The sequence below is a fragment of the Xiphophorus hellerii genome, chromosome 3 (assembly GCF_003331165.1).
Source record: "Xiphophorus hellerii strain 12219 chromosome 3, Xiphophorus_hellerii-4.1, whole genome shotgun sequence".
NCBI classification, from domain to species: Eukaryota; Metazoa; Chordata; class Actinopteri; order Cyprinodontiformes; family Poeciliidae; genus Xiphophorus; species Xiphophorus hellerii.
The window spans coordinates 20,356,746-20,372,240 of NC_045674.1; the positions used below are offsets into that span (position 1 = coordinate 20,356,746).

Here is a 15,495-nt window from a genome sequence, read left to right on the forward strand (position 1 = left end):
TTTTATGTCCCCTAATCAATAAATCCATTAAAACCAAGAACACTAACCATTTCCCTGACTACAAACACTTCACTCAACTGCATGTATGTTTGATGCAATTTTTGCATGTAATAAAAGTCAGGCATATATGCTTTGATGCATAAATTGGATTGCTCTTGTGAGTCTTCCATTTAATTTTGGATTCAAAACTACTTCGTCTATCAACCAACCTGTAACAAACTTTCCCCTTCCTGTGTTTTAGCATTTAGAAAGGAAAAAAAAAAGCTGAGTAAGGAAGGAAGACAACAAAGGAAACCAGAAAGCAGTAATTATCAGAATTACTGATAATTCTGATATCAGTAATTCAGAATTCAAAAATCTTGATCGGTTGATTTCTACTTTTATTGTGATGTGACTGCTCTATGAACGCATTACTAAAACAATTTAATGTTGTGTATGTAAAATTAAATAGAAAGAAATATTGGTAAACAATACAGCTGTACAGTTAAATGAGAGACGCGCCAATCTGGCTTCTGACCTTTTTCAGCTTTCTTTGAGGTCTGACCTGCTAATCTGAACCAACTCCAAATTAAGTCTGTGTCAGACAGTTTCAAAAAAACATTTCACAAATTTAATTGTATAACTGCTGTCATCTAGAGCCTGAGCAGAGCTAAATGCTTTGTGGGATTTTACAGTTCAAGATGGGCGAGGAGACTCGCTAGATCCAGTAAACATGATGGCGGGAGACAGCGTTTGACGTGCACGATGACACACGCGTAGAAGGGAGATGAAGTGTGAGCTCCTCTGTGTTTCAGGGGCTCCCTTGGGTGACTGCATCACAGCCCGTTTCTGCAGACAGAGCTTTGCGCATGCATGCTCACCCTGCGCACGTTCCTCCTTTCGCTCCATCTTCCCGTCTCTGCCGACGAGTCATTAGTCACATTTCGGGTGGAGACACCGGAAACTAGTTTGCACAACAAATAGCTTAACAAGCTTCGACGCTGTAACTCTGAATTAACATGAAATAGATTTAAATCTGTGGAGCAGCTGGATTATTCTCCCCCCCTCACACCTTGGCCTAAAAATAGAAGCAGGAACGCCCTTTCCCCACCCGCACCAGTAACAGAAGACTTGTGTGTCACATTCTAATTTCATTTTTAGCCATAAGCGAATCATTGAAGACGGCACGTTGTAGTGTTGTTGTGCGTAACAGGAACCATTGTTAGGATGTCTTCTCTGTGGAATGAGATCTGTCAGAAAGGAAACCCCCTGACTGAAATCAGGGTAAGTCACCTCAGGGCATCGGCTGATCAGGTTTACTGAGGTAGATTCGAGGGCTTTCTGTGCATTTCGTTCTGGTTGCACCTCTGCTCTACACTATGTGTGCGCATATGGGTGTGTGTGCTTTGTCTTAAAGTAGGCTGTCTCTGGCATTCCTTTCGCTCATCCTCCTGGCACAGCTCTGACTGTGCTTCCTCGCGCCGACCTCGCAGTCTAGACTGCGATGAATAATGAAAGCAGTGCTCTTCCCAAACCTTCATAAAAATCTTCTAATTGCCCTGTTTAAGGGCTGCATCAACAGCCGGTCCTGAGATCATTAAACCTAACCTCTGATAACAACTATGTGAACTGAGACATTTGTTACAGAGGATGTGAAGTACGAGTGTGTGTTGTTCTCTTTGTCTTCTCTCTTCTATTTATATCCGGACCATTTTTATTTTATTTTTTTCTCATTTTCACCCACTTGGTTTCTCTACCATCACTTTTCCTTTGCTTCGTGTGAGGTCTGAACAATACTGGCAAGCCTTCCAAAAAATATACCACAATATATCAAATTATCATCTTTCCTGGACACATTTTGTTGTAGATTATCTGTGAGTGTGTGCTGCAGTGATTAGGTTAAACTATGTTGATGTACTGAAATCAGTCTAGTCCCAATCTCTCTATTCTGTCAAACATTTGTCTGAAGGATGAATTTGTTCCAACCAATTGATTTGCAGTGGCTTGAAAGGAAGAGTGAGCATGGTGGAGGCTGAAAGCAGTCTATGTTTGGTTGAATACAACTACAGGAGGAATATGTTTTGGGAAAATGCTACATGGACTTTAAAATCTACTTCAACTAGGTCTTATAAAGTCAATCTGTGTTGTTTATTGGGAGTGTATTTCCTATAGTTTCTTCTTCTATCACTTATAGAAAACCGGCAGATTTTTGTGGTGATGTCTACTGTTTAGGAGAATAGCTGCAGAGAGTAGGGGCAGTATAAAAGGCACCACTGATTATTTTTATGCCAGAATTAGAAAACACACCCTTATGTTCTGTTAAACAGCCCACACCGGCCGCATCTGGTCGGTGACAGACGCTTTAGGCACAGCTCTCCACAATTCTTTTTAAACATTTTCTATTTACATGCATCAATGCTCCTGAATCAACTATTCAGGACTGATGTCCAATAATCTGTTTCCCTCTCTAGACACGCGACACTGCCCAATTCCCGGTTTGCTCATTTTGCTAATGTTTATCTGCTGTTTTTGCTAATTTGTGGTGTATACTTAAGAATCCCCTTTAGATATTTTTTGGTTTTACGTCAACTTCTTCTTGATGCAGTTCTCATAGTCCAGCAGAATAACGTGTCCCTGCTGGTTCAAACATCCCAGGATAGAAACAGCTGCAGCAGCCATCAAACTGTGGAGGAGGGAAAAAAGAAAACAGAAGTGAAATTTAATGGTGTTTCGGTTTGTTGTGCTGCGTAATGGCCCAGTGTTGTTGCTGGAAATCCACTGTAATGAAAGACTTCTCTGCTTTAAAGAAACACAAACTGGACAGATGATTGGCCCTCATCCGAAATGTGGGAAAACGTGGAGACCGAGGCAAGAATCTGTCAAGTTTTTGCCAAAAGGAAAGGTGATTCTTATCCTTTTTTTTTTTCACCGTTTCTAATGAAGGCTGACTGCTGTGTTTTTGTCATTATAAAAAGCTGTCATTACCGCACTGACACCGCTGGCACCGTAAGCCGCAGTCATCTCTTGGGTCTGATTATTTAGCCACTGTCTCATCACTTCCCACCTCTGTTTCTTTTCCTCCATCACCTGCTTCTCTCTAATATTTTCCAGAAAATCTGTGCAGATTTTTGGCTGCGTTTGCTCTGTCTGCCTGTTCCCCCGCTGCAGAGATATGCAGCTATGAAGAGAACACACAGGGTGTCCTCCTTTTACCGAGCGCTCATCACCAGAGTGTGACAGGGTTAGGGGGTTGAAGACGGTGTCAGTGTCATAGATAGTGAATGATACTCTGGATGAGCCCGTGCCGAGAGTCTGTCAGCAGTCAAGCATGGCTGCTAACTGAAAATGTTATGATTGGCTCTGTCCGTTCCCCCCAGTGTGCTTTTACTGGCTGCAGTACAAGAATCCTGTGTCTTGAGTTGAGCCTGAGTACAACTTTTGTAGCAATTGGGGAGGGGGGAATATTACAGAACATAGATCTTGATAAAGAATAAGATTTCACTCCAGCCTCATCTCTGAGTCTCTGTGATCAGCTATTCTTAGCTCCTCATAAACACAGCTTTCTAGTAGTGTCTAAGTGGGAAATATTACAATAGATCCATCTTGATAAAAGGTTTTCCTGGGATCCTGACATAGCCTGGTGGCAGTAAGCGTGGGGAGGGAGCTGACACTGAAATGTTCCCTCCCCAAGTTTTTGAAAGTTTGAAGCCCGGAAAGCAATCTACACCATTTACCTCTCTCTGCTTTGCTGCCAGATCAGATAAGCACATGTAGAATTTGCAACATTTGTTTTGACTTCTTGCTCTCATACTGGGGCCTTGGCTGTATGACTGTAAGTGCCCATGCTGTGGATGTTGCCTGGTGGACCTCAGGCTTCTCTGACCCCTGCAGTGTGGACTGCTCTTTGGTCAGATGTGATACAATGAACTTAAAATACCTTCTGTAAGCAACAGTTCAAAATTAGATTGTTTTGTAATAACATTTTCTATAACTTATATGAAGATTTAGAAATATTTATATGCCATGTTGTCGTGTACATTTGTCCGGATCACTATAATGTTTTGAAATACTGCATTACATAAATATTGACTTGATTGGCTAAGGATTGCTTTTCCCCTATCAAACTAAATGGCACTTCCTGATACTGTTTTACAAATGAAATTTTGAATAAATGACACATATACATTGCTCGAGGAAAAAAAAAAACAGTGCTACACAGTCCAATTCAATAATTCTCCCATATACCTGACTCAAATGGCTGATTTCCCTCATCAGTATGTAATTCAGCTCTTTTGAGACCTGGCAACTAAACATTCATTCGATTCAGGTGTTTTGAGAAGGGATACATCTAAAAGTTGCAGGAGAGTAGCTCTTGAGGACTGGACTTGGACATCCCTGTTCTAGATCATCAATAGTTCTGGGTTCTCTCTCTAATGGTTTCTTCTCTTCATCCCACTTCACAAGTCCTCCATAGGACTTAAATCATGGAATTGACAGATATGCCAGGCTTTTATCTCTGTGACAAGGTTCCAATGTCATATAGCACAAAAACAGACTCATATAATAGATCATCCACCATATTTTACAGTGAGTTTGAGTCCCAGGCTTAATTCCTAGCCAGGGTCTTTCCATGGAGATTACATGTTCAAACTGTGAACTGACCTTGAGAAGGAATGATCAGCACTGTGGGGTCTAGTGTCTATCTCCATTGGTCAATAAGTTAGAGGTGTGGTACAACAGGTGTGGCAAGCCAAGTTAGAACTACAGATAAGATTATTAAGAAGACTAAAGTATTGATGTCAGTACATCTAAAAAATACACAGCATTAATATATATCCTGTTTTGTGACCAATTTTTTCTTTATTTTTTAATTTCTTTAGATCCACCCAGAAGCTGAGCAGCTGCCACTCTCAACAATCAACAAAGAAGATGTGTGCATCACCCTAGGAGGACTGCTAGAATGGCTGTGGCTGGAGATAAGTTTAGCTGCTTTGCACAGAGAGAGCTTTCATGTTTACCTGCATCAATGCAGCTCCAGAGCACCTTTTAATGATGCCTCAGTTGGAACTTTGGATTAAGTCTCGGCCCACTCTGACAAAAGTCCTCATTTTTGATTTACAGTTCAATCTCTCGATGTTCCATCGCCTCTGACCTTATTTTGCCATGCGATTAAACCAATGAGGCTCACAGAGCCCTTTGTTACGTGTCTGTGAGGTCTCCTCCCCACTCTATGGAGGCTGAGCCCAGCCGTCCGGCCAATGGGGAGCGCTCTGGAAGGCAAGAGCCGCAGCATGCAACAGCTGAGTCTTCATTAGGGTCTTGTCCACCTCAGCAACCCCAGCAGCCTCCCAATCCTCGTCCTGTACATAGAGCTTTGGGGCGCTTACAAAATCGTCAACCCAAACGGACCGACCTGCTTCGGTTACAGCAGCAGCAAGCAGCAGCATGGCAGCATTCAGAAACCCCTGGTACCTCTGGAGCCAGTTTTTTCCCTGCAACTTCCTCCTCATCCTCATCCCTCACCACTATGTCCTCCACCCAGGGTGAGCATAGTCACGGGGGGCCATCTCACTCCAGTCACGAGGCTCTAGAAGGTGTCAGCTCTCCCAAAAAGGGGGAGAAGAAACCTCAAAAGCCAGGGAAATATGTGTGTTCGTATTGTGGTCGTCCATGTGCCAAGCCAAGTGTTCTTGAGAAACACATTCGCTCCCACACAGGAGAAAGACCCTATCCTTGTGCTCCGTGTGGCTTTTCGTTCAAGACCAAGAGCAATTTGTACAAACACCGCAAATCCCACGCCCATCGCATTAAAGTAGGTCTGGCCTCCAGCCGAGATGAGCCCAGTTTGAGTGGACCAGAGGGTAGCAGTATTGGAGAAGACCCTGAAGAGCACACAGAGGGAGAAAGCACTGAATCCGAAGATGAGACTGGCCAGCGCAGAAAATCTTCTTCTAAAGAGATGCTTCGACAGCAGAGGAAAGGGGCTAAAGAGCGGCTTGGAGGCTCTGAGGAGAGCCAAAGGCCTGAGGATTCTCAGGCTGTCAAGCAAAGACTGGCATTGAGACTTAGGAAACGGGGCCCCATGGCTTCACCAGATGACCCTCCCTCCTCTTCCCTCTCCACATCATCTTCATCATTAGGCCCGGGTAGTAAGGGCAGCACAGAGTCTGGCTACTTTTCTGGATCAGGCAGTACCGACCTGTCCCAAGTCAGCCCTCCAAGTTCCAGTGCCAAAACCTATGCAGAAATTATTCTAGGGAAGTATGGAAGACTTGGAGGACAGCAGCGCAGTCCCCACCAGCACCAGCTTCCTACTTCACATTCCTCATCATCAGGAAGTGAGGACAAAAGCATTCCCTTTGCTGTACCCAAAACTCAAGTTATTGAACACATTACCAAGCTCATTACTATTAATGAAGCAGTAGTAGACACCAGTGAGATTGACAGTGTAAAGCCTAGACGCTCCTCCATCTCCAGGAAAAGTAGTATGGAGTCACCCAAATTTGTTATCCCTAAAGATCCCTACACATTTGACCCAAAAATAGAAGCTGCAGGTCCCAGCGGTTTGAGGCACCCCCAAAACTCTGAGGCGGATCCATTGAGTACACAGGAACTTTCAGCAGTGCCTCTTCTTAGAAGCCACTCATTGCCATCAACTACAAGCCAAGTAGAGCCCCTCACTTCGGGCACCATGTCTCCAAGAAGTTACCGCCTTAGCCAGTCATTTGATGAGCAGCAAGCAGTGGTTGCAGAGATGAGAGGTGCACAACGTATGCTCAGACGCCAGCCTGCCATAGAGGTACCCTTGGGTGCTGAGTCGGTGTTGGAGGAGAGCATCCCTGCATCCTCATCTTCCTCAGCCAGAGGAACCCATTCAGGCAAGCAACCACATCATCCGCAAAAGAGTCAAAGCATTTTCGAATGTAGATCTTGTGGTGTTGGCTTTCAGCACAGTGAGGACTATGAGGGTCACAGAAGAATATGTCCAGGACCAAAACAAGAGGGCATTGATGCATGTAGCCCATGCAGAGAGGATCGTCCCCCACTGATGCACTCCAAGTTCCGAGCACTGGCCATGGCTGTGAGGAAGAGGAGGAAAGAGGAGAGCCTAGAGGAGGACCCCCCCAGTCCTGGAACTGTACCCATATCAGGCAGCTCTGAAGGTCTCATTCCAGTGCCAAGCAGACCAGAGCACAGCCAAGGCCTCTCAGGTTTGTTTATGCATCCTTGTATTGGATTACTGGGTAATTCTGTTCTCCAGAGGCAAAGTGCTGAATCTTTTAGATGTGACCTGCTTCCAACAGACTTAGTTTTGATGAACTGATCACTAGGAGATTCCTGCAAAACTTGATAACAGAAGGAAAATTTATTTAAAAATGATGTCTTATGCAAGTCTGTTGGACAAATCTACAAGATGCAGAGTACTGGCTCTAAAGACCTAGAATTGCATTGGTTTGTATTTGACCCATTTTAATCTATTTCAGTTCAGCCTGAACCTAAATAGACTAAGTCAAATACAGGACCAACATTTTAATATTTACATGTACATCTTTATTTCAAACTTGAAAAAACATAAAGGAAAGATTCTGTTACATGAGACATTAGTGTAGAACACAGCTAATTTTTAAAAAAATATTATAACCCTGGAGCCATTGAAGTTGATACTACCTTCTATGTTTTTGTCTGGTCATTGCCTCTAGGTGTTACTTTACATAATGAGCCAAACCAACAGCAGGAACGGGGCAGGAAGGGTGTTTCTGTCATCCAACACACAAGTTCTTTTGAAAAACAAGAAAGTATATCGATGGAAAGCCAGGAGCCAGACCTCAGAGAAAATCCGCAGCCACAACAACCTGAGCCAAAACCCTCTCCCTCCACATCCCGCCTCATCCGTCAGCCAAACATCCAAGTGCCGGAGATATTTGTTACTTTGGAGCTTGATTCCGACATGCCATCTGTTTCACCCCCAGTGAAAGCATCTTCATCCAAGGTATGCAAGATTTTCCTCCTTAGTCTAGTCTAATTACACAAATTGGACTGCACTTTTTAAGACTTTTGTACATATTTGCTTACCCAGGATACTTTGTTAATTTGTAGTTCTTTTGTAGGAACTCGAGAAAACAGAGGAGTTCCAGTGGCCCCAGCGGAGCCAGACTCTGTCTCAACTACCTGCAGAAAAGCTGCCACCAAAGAAGAAAAGACTCCGCTTAGCAGAAGCAGCTCAGTCTTCTGGGGAGTCCAGCTTTGAGTCTTCATCTCTTCCACGCAGCCCTAGTCAAGAAAGCAATGTCTCAAGCCTCTCTGCTTCCTTTGAGGACACAATACGTTCAGAGCCAGTTGTCTGGGGTTCTGGCAGTCAAAGCTCCCAGATGCTGATGGTCCCATCTGCTTCTCACCAACACAACCAAAGCCACAAGGAGATGAGGCGTTCAGCCTCAGAGCAGGCCCCTCCTAGGCCCCAACAAACTGAACAGATCTCAGAGACAAGAAGTAAATCCTTTGATTACGGATCTCTTTCCTCTCAGCAGTCTACATCCTCCTGGAAAGACAGGAGAAAGTTTCTTCTTGTAAAACAGGCCACTTTAGGTGAAACAGAGCAGGAGATGGTGGGTAACATTAGTCAAAGCCCAATGCCTGGTCCTTCTCACCCCAACATTCCTTATGTCTACCCTACTGAAGTCAGTCCCCACTTCTGTCTGGATGCCACAGGGAAGCCCAATCAGTTAATGCAGTCTCAAATGTCCTCATCCTCTCACGATGTGCTCCCTTTGCAACACAGAGGACAACACTTTTTTCAAAGAGGTGCACTTTCACAACTACTCCCCATAACTACATCCAAAACTGAGGTTCTGCCCCCTGAAGTCATTCACAGAGGCTTCTCACATTCACACTCTGGATCTCCTATACAGACCCACCCAGGACAGATCCACTTGCCAGAACGGTTGAGAATACCACTACATCATCTCCCACCCCTTGTTCCTCTCCCTAGCTCCTCAAGGGTTAGAAGTAGTCAGCCTCAGTACTTTCCTTTTCCGCCAAGTCTTGGCACACACATTCCTCCTCAGTCCTCTGCAGAGACCAGGCCATCCATCTCGTCCATGTCATCAGCTCTGACCCATCACTCTCTTGTAACCATGTCATACCACCAACAACAGCCAGTCATTGCCACATGCCTGGCACAGTTTACACCAGTGGTATCACTTGTAGTGCCAGTGCGCCTCCAAACTCATAGACCTACCTTTGCCAGTGCCATGTATACCACACTCTCCCAGATTCTGGCTTCCACTCGCTCACAGGAATCAGCTTCTTGCACAGCTATGATCATCATGGCCCAAACAGAACGGGACAAGCTGCAAGGATCCTATCTGAAAGTTCCATCTCCATCCATCCAGAGCCTTCTCCCTCTGTCCCTCTCGAAAGAGCTGTCCTCAGTGTCTGAGGGTGACTATGGTTCTCTGGGACCTGGAGGAAGCAAACGCATGCTTTCACCTGCCGCTAGTCTAGAGCTCAGCACTGAGGCTAAGCGTCACCAGAAAAGAGTAAAAGAAGAGGAGGAGGAGCAACAGAAGAGTGTTGAAGAGGAAGAAGATGTAGAACCCAAGGTAAGCCAAGAAGAAGAAAGCAAAAACTTAGGGAGGACGCTAGATGACAGAGAGAAACGGCAACCAAATAGAATAGAAGGCACAAGTGTCAAATTAGAAGAGGTGCAGGAACAACTCCTATGGAAAAATAACAGAGAAGAAGGGGAAAGAAAGGAGAAATCAACTGAGAAGACAAATCCAAAAAAGGAAGAGGTCCCAACTCCAGTAGTGGGGGTTGAGAAGCCAAGCCCCCCTTCATACCCCAGCCTACACACTTCCACCTCAGTAAACTGGTGCTACCTGAAGTATGTCAAACCCAACCCGTCTGCTGAGAGAGACCCCTGTACCTCAGTTTATTCTACATGGAGTGTCAGCGCACACAACCCCAATCTGCCAGGCATCAGCACTAAGGTGGCTCTGTCTCTGCTGTGCTCTAAACAGAAGCACAGCTCCGAGACATACACCATGGCCACTGCTTCGGCACCAGCCAGAGGTGAACCGGTCTCTGAAAGCAGCACAACTCCACAAATTTCAGAGGTAAACACAAACACACACAATATAATGCCTTGAAGACAGATTTATAACTCCTGATGTTTTTCACATTTAGTCATAGACAGAATCTTGAATGCGTCTCATTTGGACGTCATATGACAGACCAGTGCAAAGTAGCGCATAGTGGAAGGAAAATCAAATATGATTTTCAAGGTTTTCTTTTTACAAATAAAATCTGAAAAATGACAAGCATTCCCTTTACTTTGGTATTCCTTTATAAAATCCATCCAATGCAAACAATTGGCGTTAGATGTAACCCGTTTAGAAATTAAAAAGAAAACTAGTAAATCCATGTGTAATATAATCTCTGCAGAACTATAGCTATTCTGCTGCTGCATTTGCAGTAAACAGTGATTCTACTAAGAACTTACTTAGGGAGTTGAATAAAAATGCACTCAAAGCAGCAACAATGTACTATTGTATTCTTCATCATAAATATGCACTTTTTTGTGTTGGTCTTATTCATAAAATTTCAATAAAATATATTGATGTTTGTGGATGTAGGTCAGAGTTTGAATAAAAGACTTCAAACTTTAGACTTGCCCCAAAGACTTGAGACTTTACTTGGTCTCCTGGTGTGAGAGTCAAGTCTTAGTAGCACTTTAATAAAGTCACATAATAAAGATTGAAATGAAGCCTGTCGCTCTTCATGCTAGGTGTAGTTTCATAATTATGACCACATTAATGTTTCTCCAATTGGAAGTTGTATTAAATATAATTTCAAAACAAAATAAACTTAACTTACCTCCAACATTCTTTCCCTGTTAACTGCAACAATACAAAGGACATGTCCGGCTGCAAAAACTTAAATAAGAGGATTTCTGCTGTTTAACATGCTTTCAATTGCTTACAGCGCCATGACCTTTTCATTGTTTTATAATTTATACAGTACATTTGAACATCTTTACTATTTTGAATCGAGCAAATTTAAGCAACGACCAAAATGTTTTTTCCGCTATTATGAAAAATTATCCAGCTCAAAGCGAGGTGAAGGAAACACTCCAAACTATTTAGTGGAATACATAATACAAATGTGGACAATAGGAAGGAAAGGAATAGAAAGGGATAAACAGATGTTAACTTATTCATTATAAAGACACGTTGTAATGAATAGTAATAGATTAAGACATAATTGTTAAAAAATACTTAAAATTAGTATTAAATGATCATGTAGGCATTTAGGCCGAAGAACAATCGGTACATGTTTTGAATCCTAACGTACAATAATGCAGAGTTAGAGATGTGCTAGATGTTATGGATTAGATTAAATAAAATAAAAACAAAGACTGGAGACTTGACTTGGACTTGACCCTTGGATACTTGAGACTTGACATAGAAACAATGACTCTCTGCTGTAAGGACACAAAAGAGAAAAGGGTTATACTTTTTGCAATATACTCTATAATGTAAATATTGTGGTATTTATTTAAAGAGAGCTAGAACTAGAACTGTGTTATGCCCTTTAAAATTAACCATGTAGTATTTAAAGTTATTTGTCTTGAACGTAGGTACAAGACACCCCACGCTGCACCCTGCCTGAGATGAAGGATGAGGAGACGCACGAGAAGGAGAACATCAAAGAGACGAGGGAAGAGGAGGGTCCTTCCACCTCCAAGCAAGGCGAAGCTAGTTTGGTCCGAATCTTTGAAGGAGGGTATGTGCAACCGTCTTTAGAATATATTTTGAAACATGGTCATTCATCATTACAAAAGTCCTTCCTGATAAAGGCAAACAAAAAAATTGGTCATATTGAGCTGAGTTGAGAATGAGAGTAGCAGAATAGAGAGGCACTGCGGCCCAGCGGACCTCGTTTGTACCTGTAGCCAAGCTTTTTGCTCTAACTGCTGGCGTGAATTTCTGCTTCTAAGATGTGTTGGTTTGGAGTGAGAGCTGTGTGTCGGTGCATCTGCTTTGAGTGTGTGTATGTGTGGGAGTGTAGAGAGCATGATATTTTTATCCATGACAGTCAATACAGATGATATTCATACAAAACTGAATGTAGGCTTAAACACTCAGTATTAACAGTTCACTCCAAAGTCATTCATATCCCTGGCAGATTTAGTGTTATGTTATCTTTTTTTTTTTTTTTAACCTACATCCTTCTTCTTACTGAAGATAATATTTACATTTTGGTCCAGCCCAGCCTGACTTGAATCTGATAGAGAATCTGTGGAGGGAACTAAAGATTAGGGCAATGGTAAAGAGGCCTCCCAACCTCAAAGACTCACAGCTTTTAACCAAAGATAAATTATCAAAAATCCCTGTGACAACATGCAGAAAGCTACTCAGCAATTATAAATTAAAAGTTTGATTGCTATAATGCCAGTAAATATTTTTGACTACTAAAAACTTTTTGATATGTAATTTCTATTAAGATAAATAAAACAAGTTTTTGGTTCTATAGATTCATGTCTCTCCCATCTGAAACAATCTATTTGGTTGATTGAAAAGTATTTAAATGTAAATATGCCGGTGGTATGATTTTGGGCTTAACTGTGCATATGAGTTGAAGTTGGATTGAACTCAATTTTATGTACCGTAACTGGTTATGAAATGCACTTGTGAACTGATTGTGACACAAGCCAGCCTACTTTTACTCAGTGCTCATCCCAAAATCAGTTTTAATGTTAACGTTTTCTTTTACGACTCCCAGCTGTGTGGAGGCTTCAAACAACTCGTCTAAACTTAGAGAAAAGTAAATTAGTGAAGATGTTGAAGAAAAAAAGTCTTGGAACCACTCAGGCTCGAGCTTGCCATGAACAGTATACTGCTGAAACACAACTCTCAATGCTTGCAGTGAAGAGAGCGCAGACTCAGAATGAAGCCCCAGCTCCAAAATCGATTCCTTCAATTTTGCAGCTGCCCACATGGACAAGCCAAATGCTCAGAGGAAAAAAAAAGTTTTAAGGTCATGTGATACAAAGATTTTACTGTTTGGCCACAGTCGCGTGGAGTTTTCAAGGTGAAGCTGTAAGTCTAATAACGACATCAACAAGCATGGTAGTGATGACATCATGCTGAGGGTCTGCTTTGCTTCTGGTCGTACAGCTGTGTCACACAAAATTATTGTAATAATGAAGACATACGCCTAAATTCATCAACGGCTATTTGATTGAAACCTGACGCTCCATCCAGATGCATCAAAACTGGCTTTGTAGTAGATAGAGAAGACCAACGTTAACATTGAAGGGCCGATGCTGGAATCTTTTTTTTTTTTTAAGTGTCATTTCTGATAATAGGGTTGGTCAAATTTTCAGACATAACAGTATAACAGGAGGGTTAAATGTTGTATCCTTTTTCCAATCTGGAAAAGCAACAACTTTGAAATGCCATTAAACACAATGATGAGTGGATGTAAACCTGTCAGCCTCTGAATCTTGTCATCGGTTGTTCTGCACCATCACTCCTTGGGTCCTTATTTTTTCACCTATGAATGTGTAATTATCTGCAGCGTGTGCCGTCCTGAGTCAGAAGAACACAAGAAGTGGGCTGTATGGAAACCACATGGGCAAAAGTGTGATGGTTATGAGACAGTCTATGAAATTAAACCACCCTCGCCATCCTACGGTGCCAAGCAAACTGTGTTGTCTCTTCAGCTCCTTTAAGTCTTTGTGCTGACATCTCCAAAAATAAAAACAATGCTTACAGTTTAGAATTTTCCAGCCTTTCATAGATTTTCATAAAACACTAAGTTATCCCAGGAACAGTGGTGCATGCGCTTCTAAGAATGAGCGTGCATACTGGTCCTTAATTTGGTACTCATAGTCCCTGTGTTGTAAAGCTGGAAGTTTTCCCCCTGATTTCATAGAGATACATTTGTACTAAAGCAGAGGAAGAATTATATAACAGGAAGATGTGTACTCATGTCTACTCAAGTGGTAGACAGATTTAAATCATTCCCATATTGTTTTATTTTCTGGTAATAATTTACGTTGGTATGAAATGGGATATTAAAGAGACAATTCTGACTGGATTTTGAGATGTGTGGACAGACAGTAAGGCTTCTGTTTTGTGCTCATGTGCAGAACAGATTGAGAGTGAAGCAGGTGTCTGCTTAACAGGAGATAAGGCACTAATTCACACTCTTTATGATTTCCAGCCACACGTTACACACACTAGGGAAGTGCATCTTCTGCCATAAAGACCCCACTGTTTTCCTCCCTCCTCCTGTTGTCTACTCATGCTGCCTGTATCATACATTTCTTTCCCAGTCTGCTCCAAGTCGTCTCTATCATGCCTATAGATACATGATGTCCTTCTTCACTTTCATGCAGTACATGCTGAAAAAAAACTCAGAAGCTAAAGCTATGAACAGAGCAGAATGTTTTGTTCCCTTACTCTGTTAAGACCAGTTATTTATTTCTCTCTAAAGTTGTTGACACTTTGAATTCCTCCCTGTGTGCAATGTGTGACAGCATAATTATTCATCTTTTAACCACGTGACAAGTCAGATTTAGTCCTTACACCTTCAGAGATGTCTGTCAGAAAGAAAAGCCCAAGTAGTTTAGACCTTCTACTTGAAAGTATGTTTTTAGCGTTAGCAGCCGTAGCTGCCAGGACAAAAGGCAAATGTAGGTTTGACCTGTTGTTTACTATTCATTAAAACATGTGGGGTTAGAAAAAGTATTGATACCCCTTTTACTCTTCTGCATTTTGACATTTTTTTCTTAAATAATTATCTCAAAAGTGTTCTTGCTCCTTCTCAGCTGGGTCTGAACTTTGCTATTGGGTTTTGAACTGCTGGAAAGTGGATAGTTAGTTGCACTGAATTTTGTTTTGGGAATCAGAGTAAAACATGCTGAATTCAAATACATGCAATAATTCAGTGTTTGCCAACCCTGCACATTTAGAATGCATCTCTGATTTAACAGACATAATTCAGGTGATTGCAGTTTAGCAAAAATCTGTTAATCAGCCATCAATTTAAAGCAGCTGTTCTGAAGCAGGAAAATGTCTAAAACTTGCAGTACAGTGTGTCTTTCTGACCTGGGCTGAAAAACACTGCAAAACGTTTTAGATTTTCTTTTTTTTTACCACACAATTCTGTGCTAATATGTGTTTGTCTATCACATAAAATCAAATTACAATTCATAGGGATCTGTGGTTGCAACATTAAAAATTTTAAGTAGTTCAAGAAACATGGATGTTTGGACTAAACGTACAAGTCGATGATGCAACTAAGATTTCTTAAAATCTTACAGATTAAAAGTTTGTTTATTCCTTAAGTAATCTTTTGTTGTTACAAAACCAGACTGTCCGCTGAAACTATCAGAAGACGGGCTGAAGATTTAAATTTCAGTCGACGGAGTACAACGTTTGCCATGTTTTCTCCTGAGATGTGGGCAGATATTTTTAACCGTTTATTAAGACGTTTGTGCTATTT

At 42.0% G+C, this 15,495-nt stretch overlaps 1 protein-coding gene across 3 annotated transcripts in view; it reads left to right on the forward strand.

Annotated features, from left to right (window-relative positions):
* Positions 1 to 15,495, forward strand: part of hivep3b (HIVEP zinc finger 3b) — a 49,281-nt gene that overhangs the window by 26,264 nt on the left and 7,522 nt on the right. For 2 of the 3 annotated variants that reach the window (XM_032558017.1, XM_032558016.1), the window contains 4 exons: positions 4,860 to 7,190; positions 7,680 to 7,969; positions 8,088 to 10,097; positions 11,621 to 11,766. In XM_032558017.1, coding sequence (XP_032413908.1) covers positions 5,210 to 7,190; positions 7,680 to 7,969; positions 8,088 to 10,097; positions 11,621 to 11,766 — 4,427 coding nt within the window. In that variant the 5' untranslated portion in view covers positions 4,860 to 5,209. Of the gene's footprint in view, positions 1 to 2,786; positions 2,882 to 4,859; positions 7,191 to 7,679; positions 7,970 to 8,087; positions 10,098 to 11,620; positions 11,767 to 15,495 lie in introns of those variants that run through there. The other variant, XM_032558018.1, reaches the window with a different exon arrangement.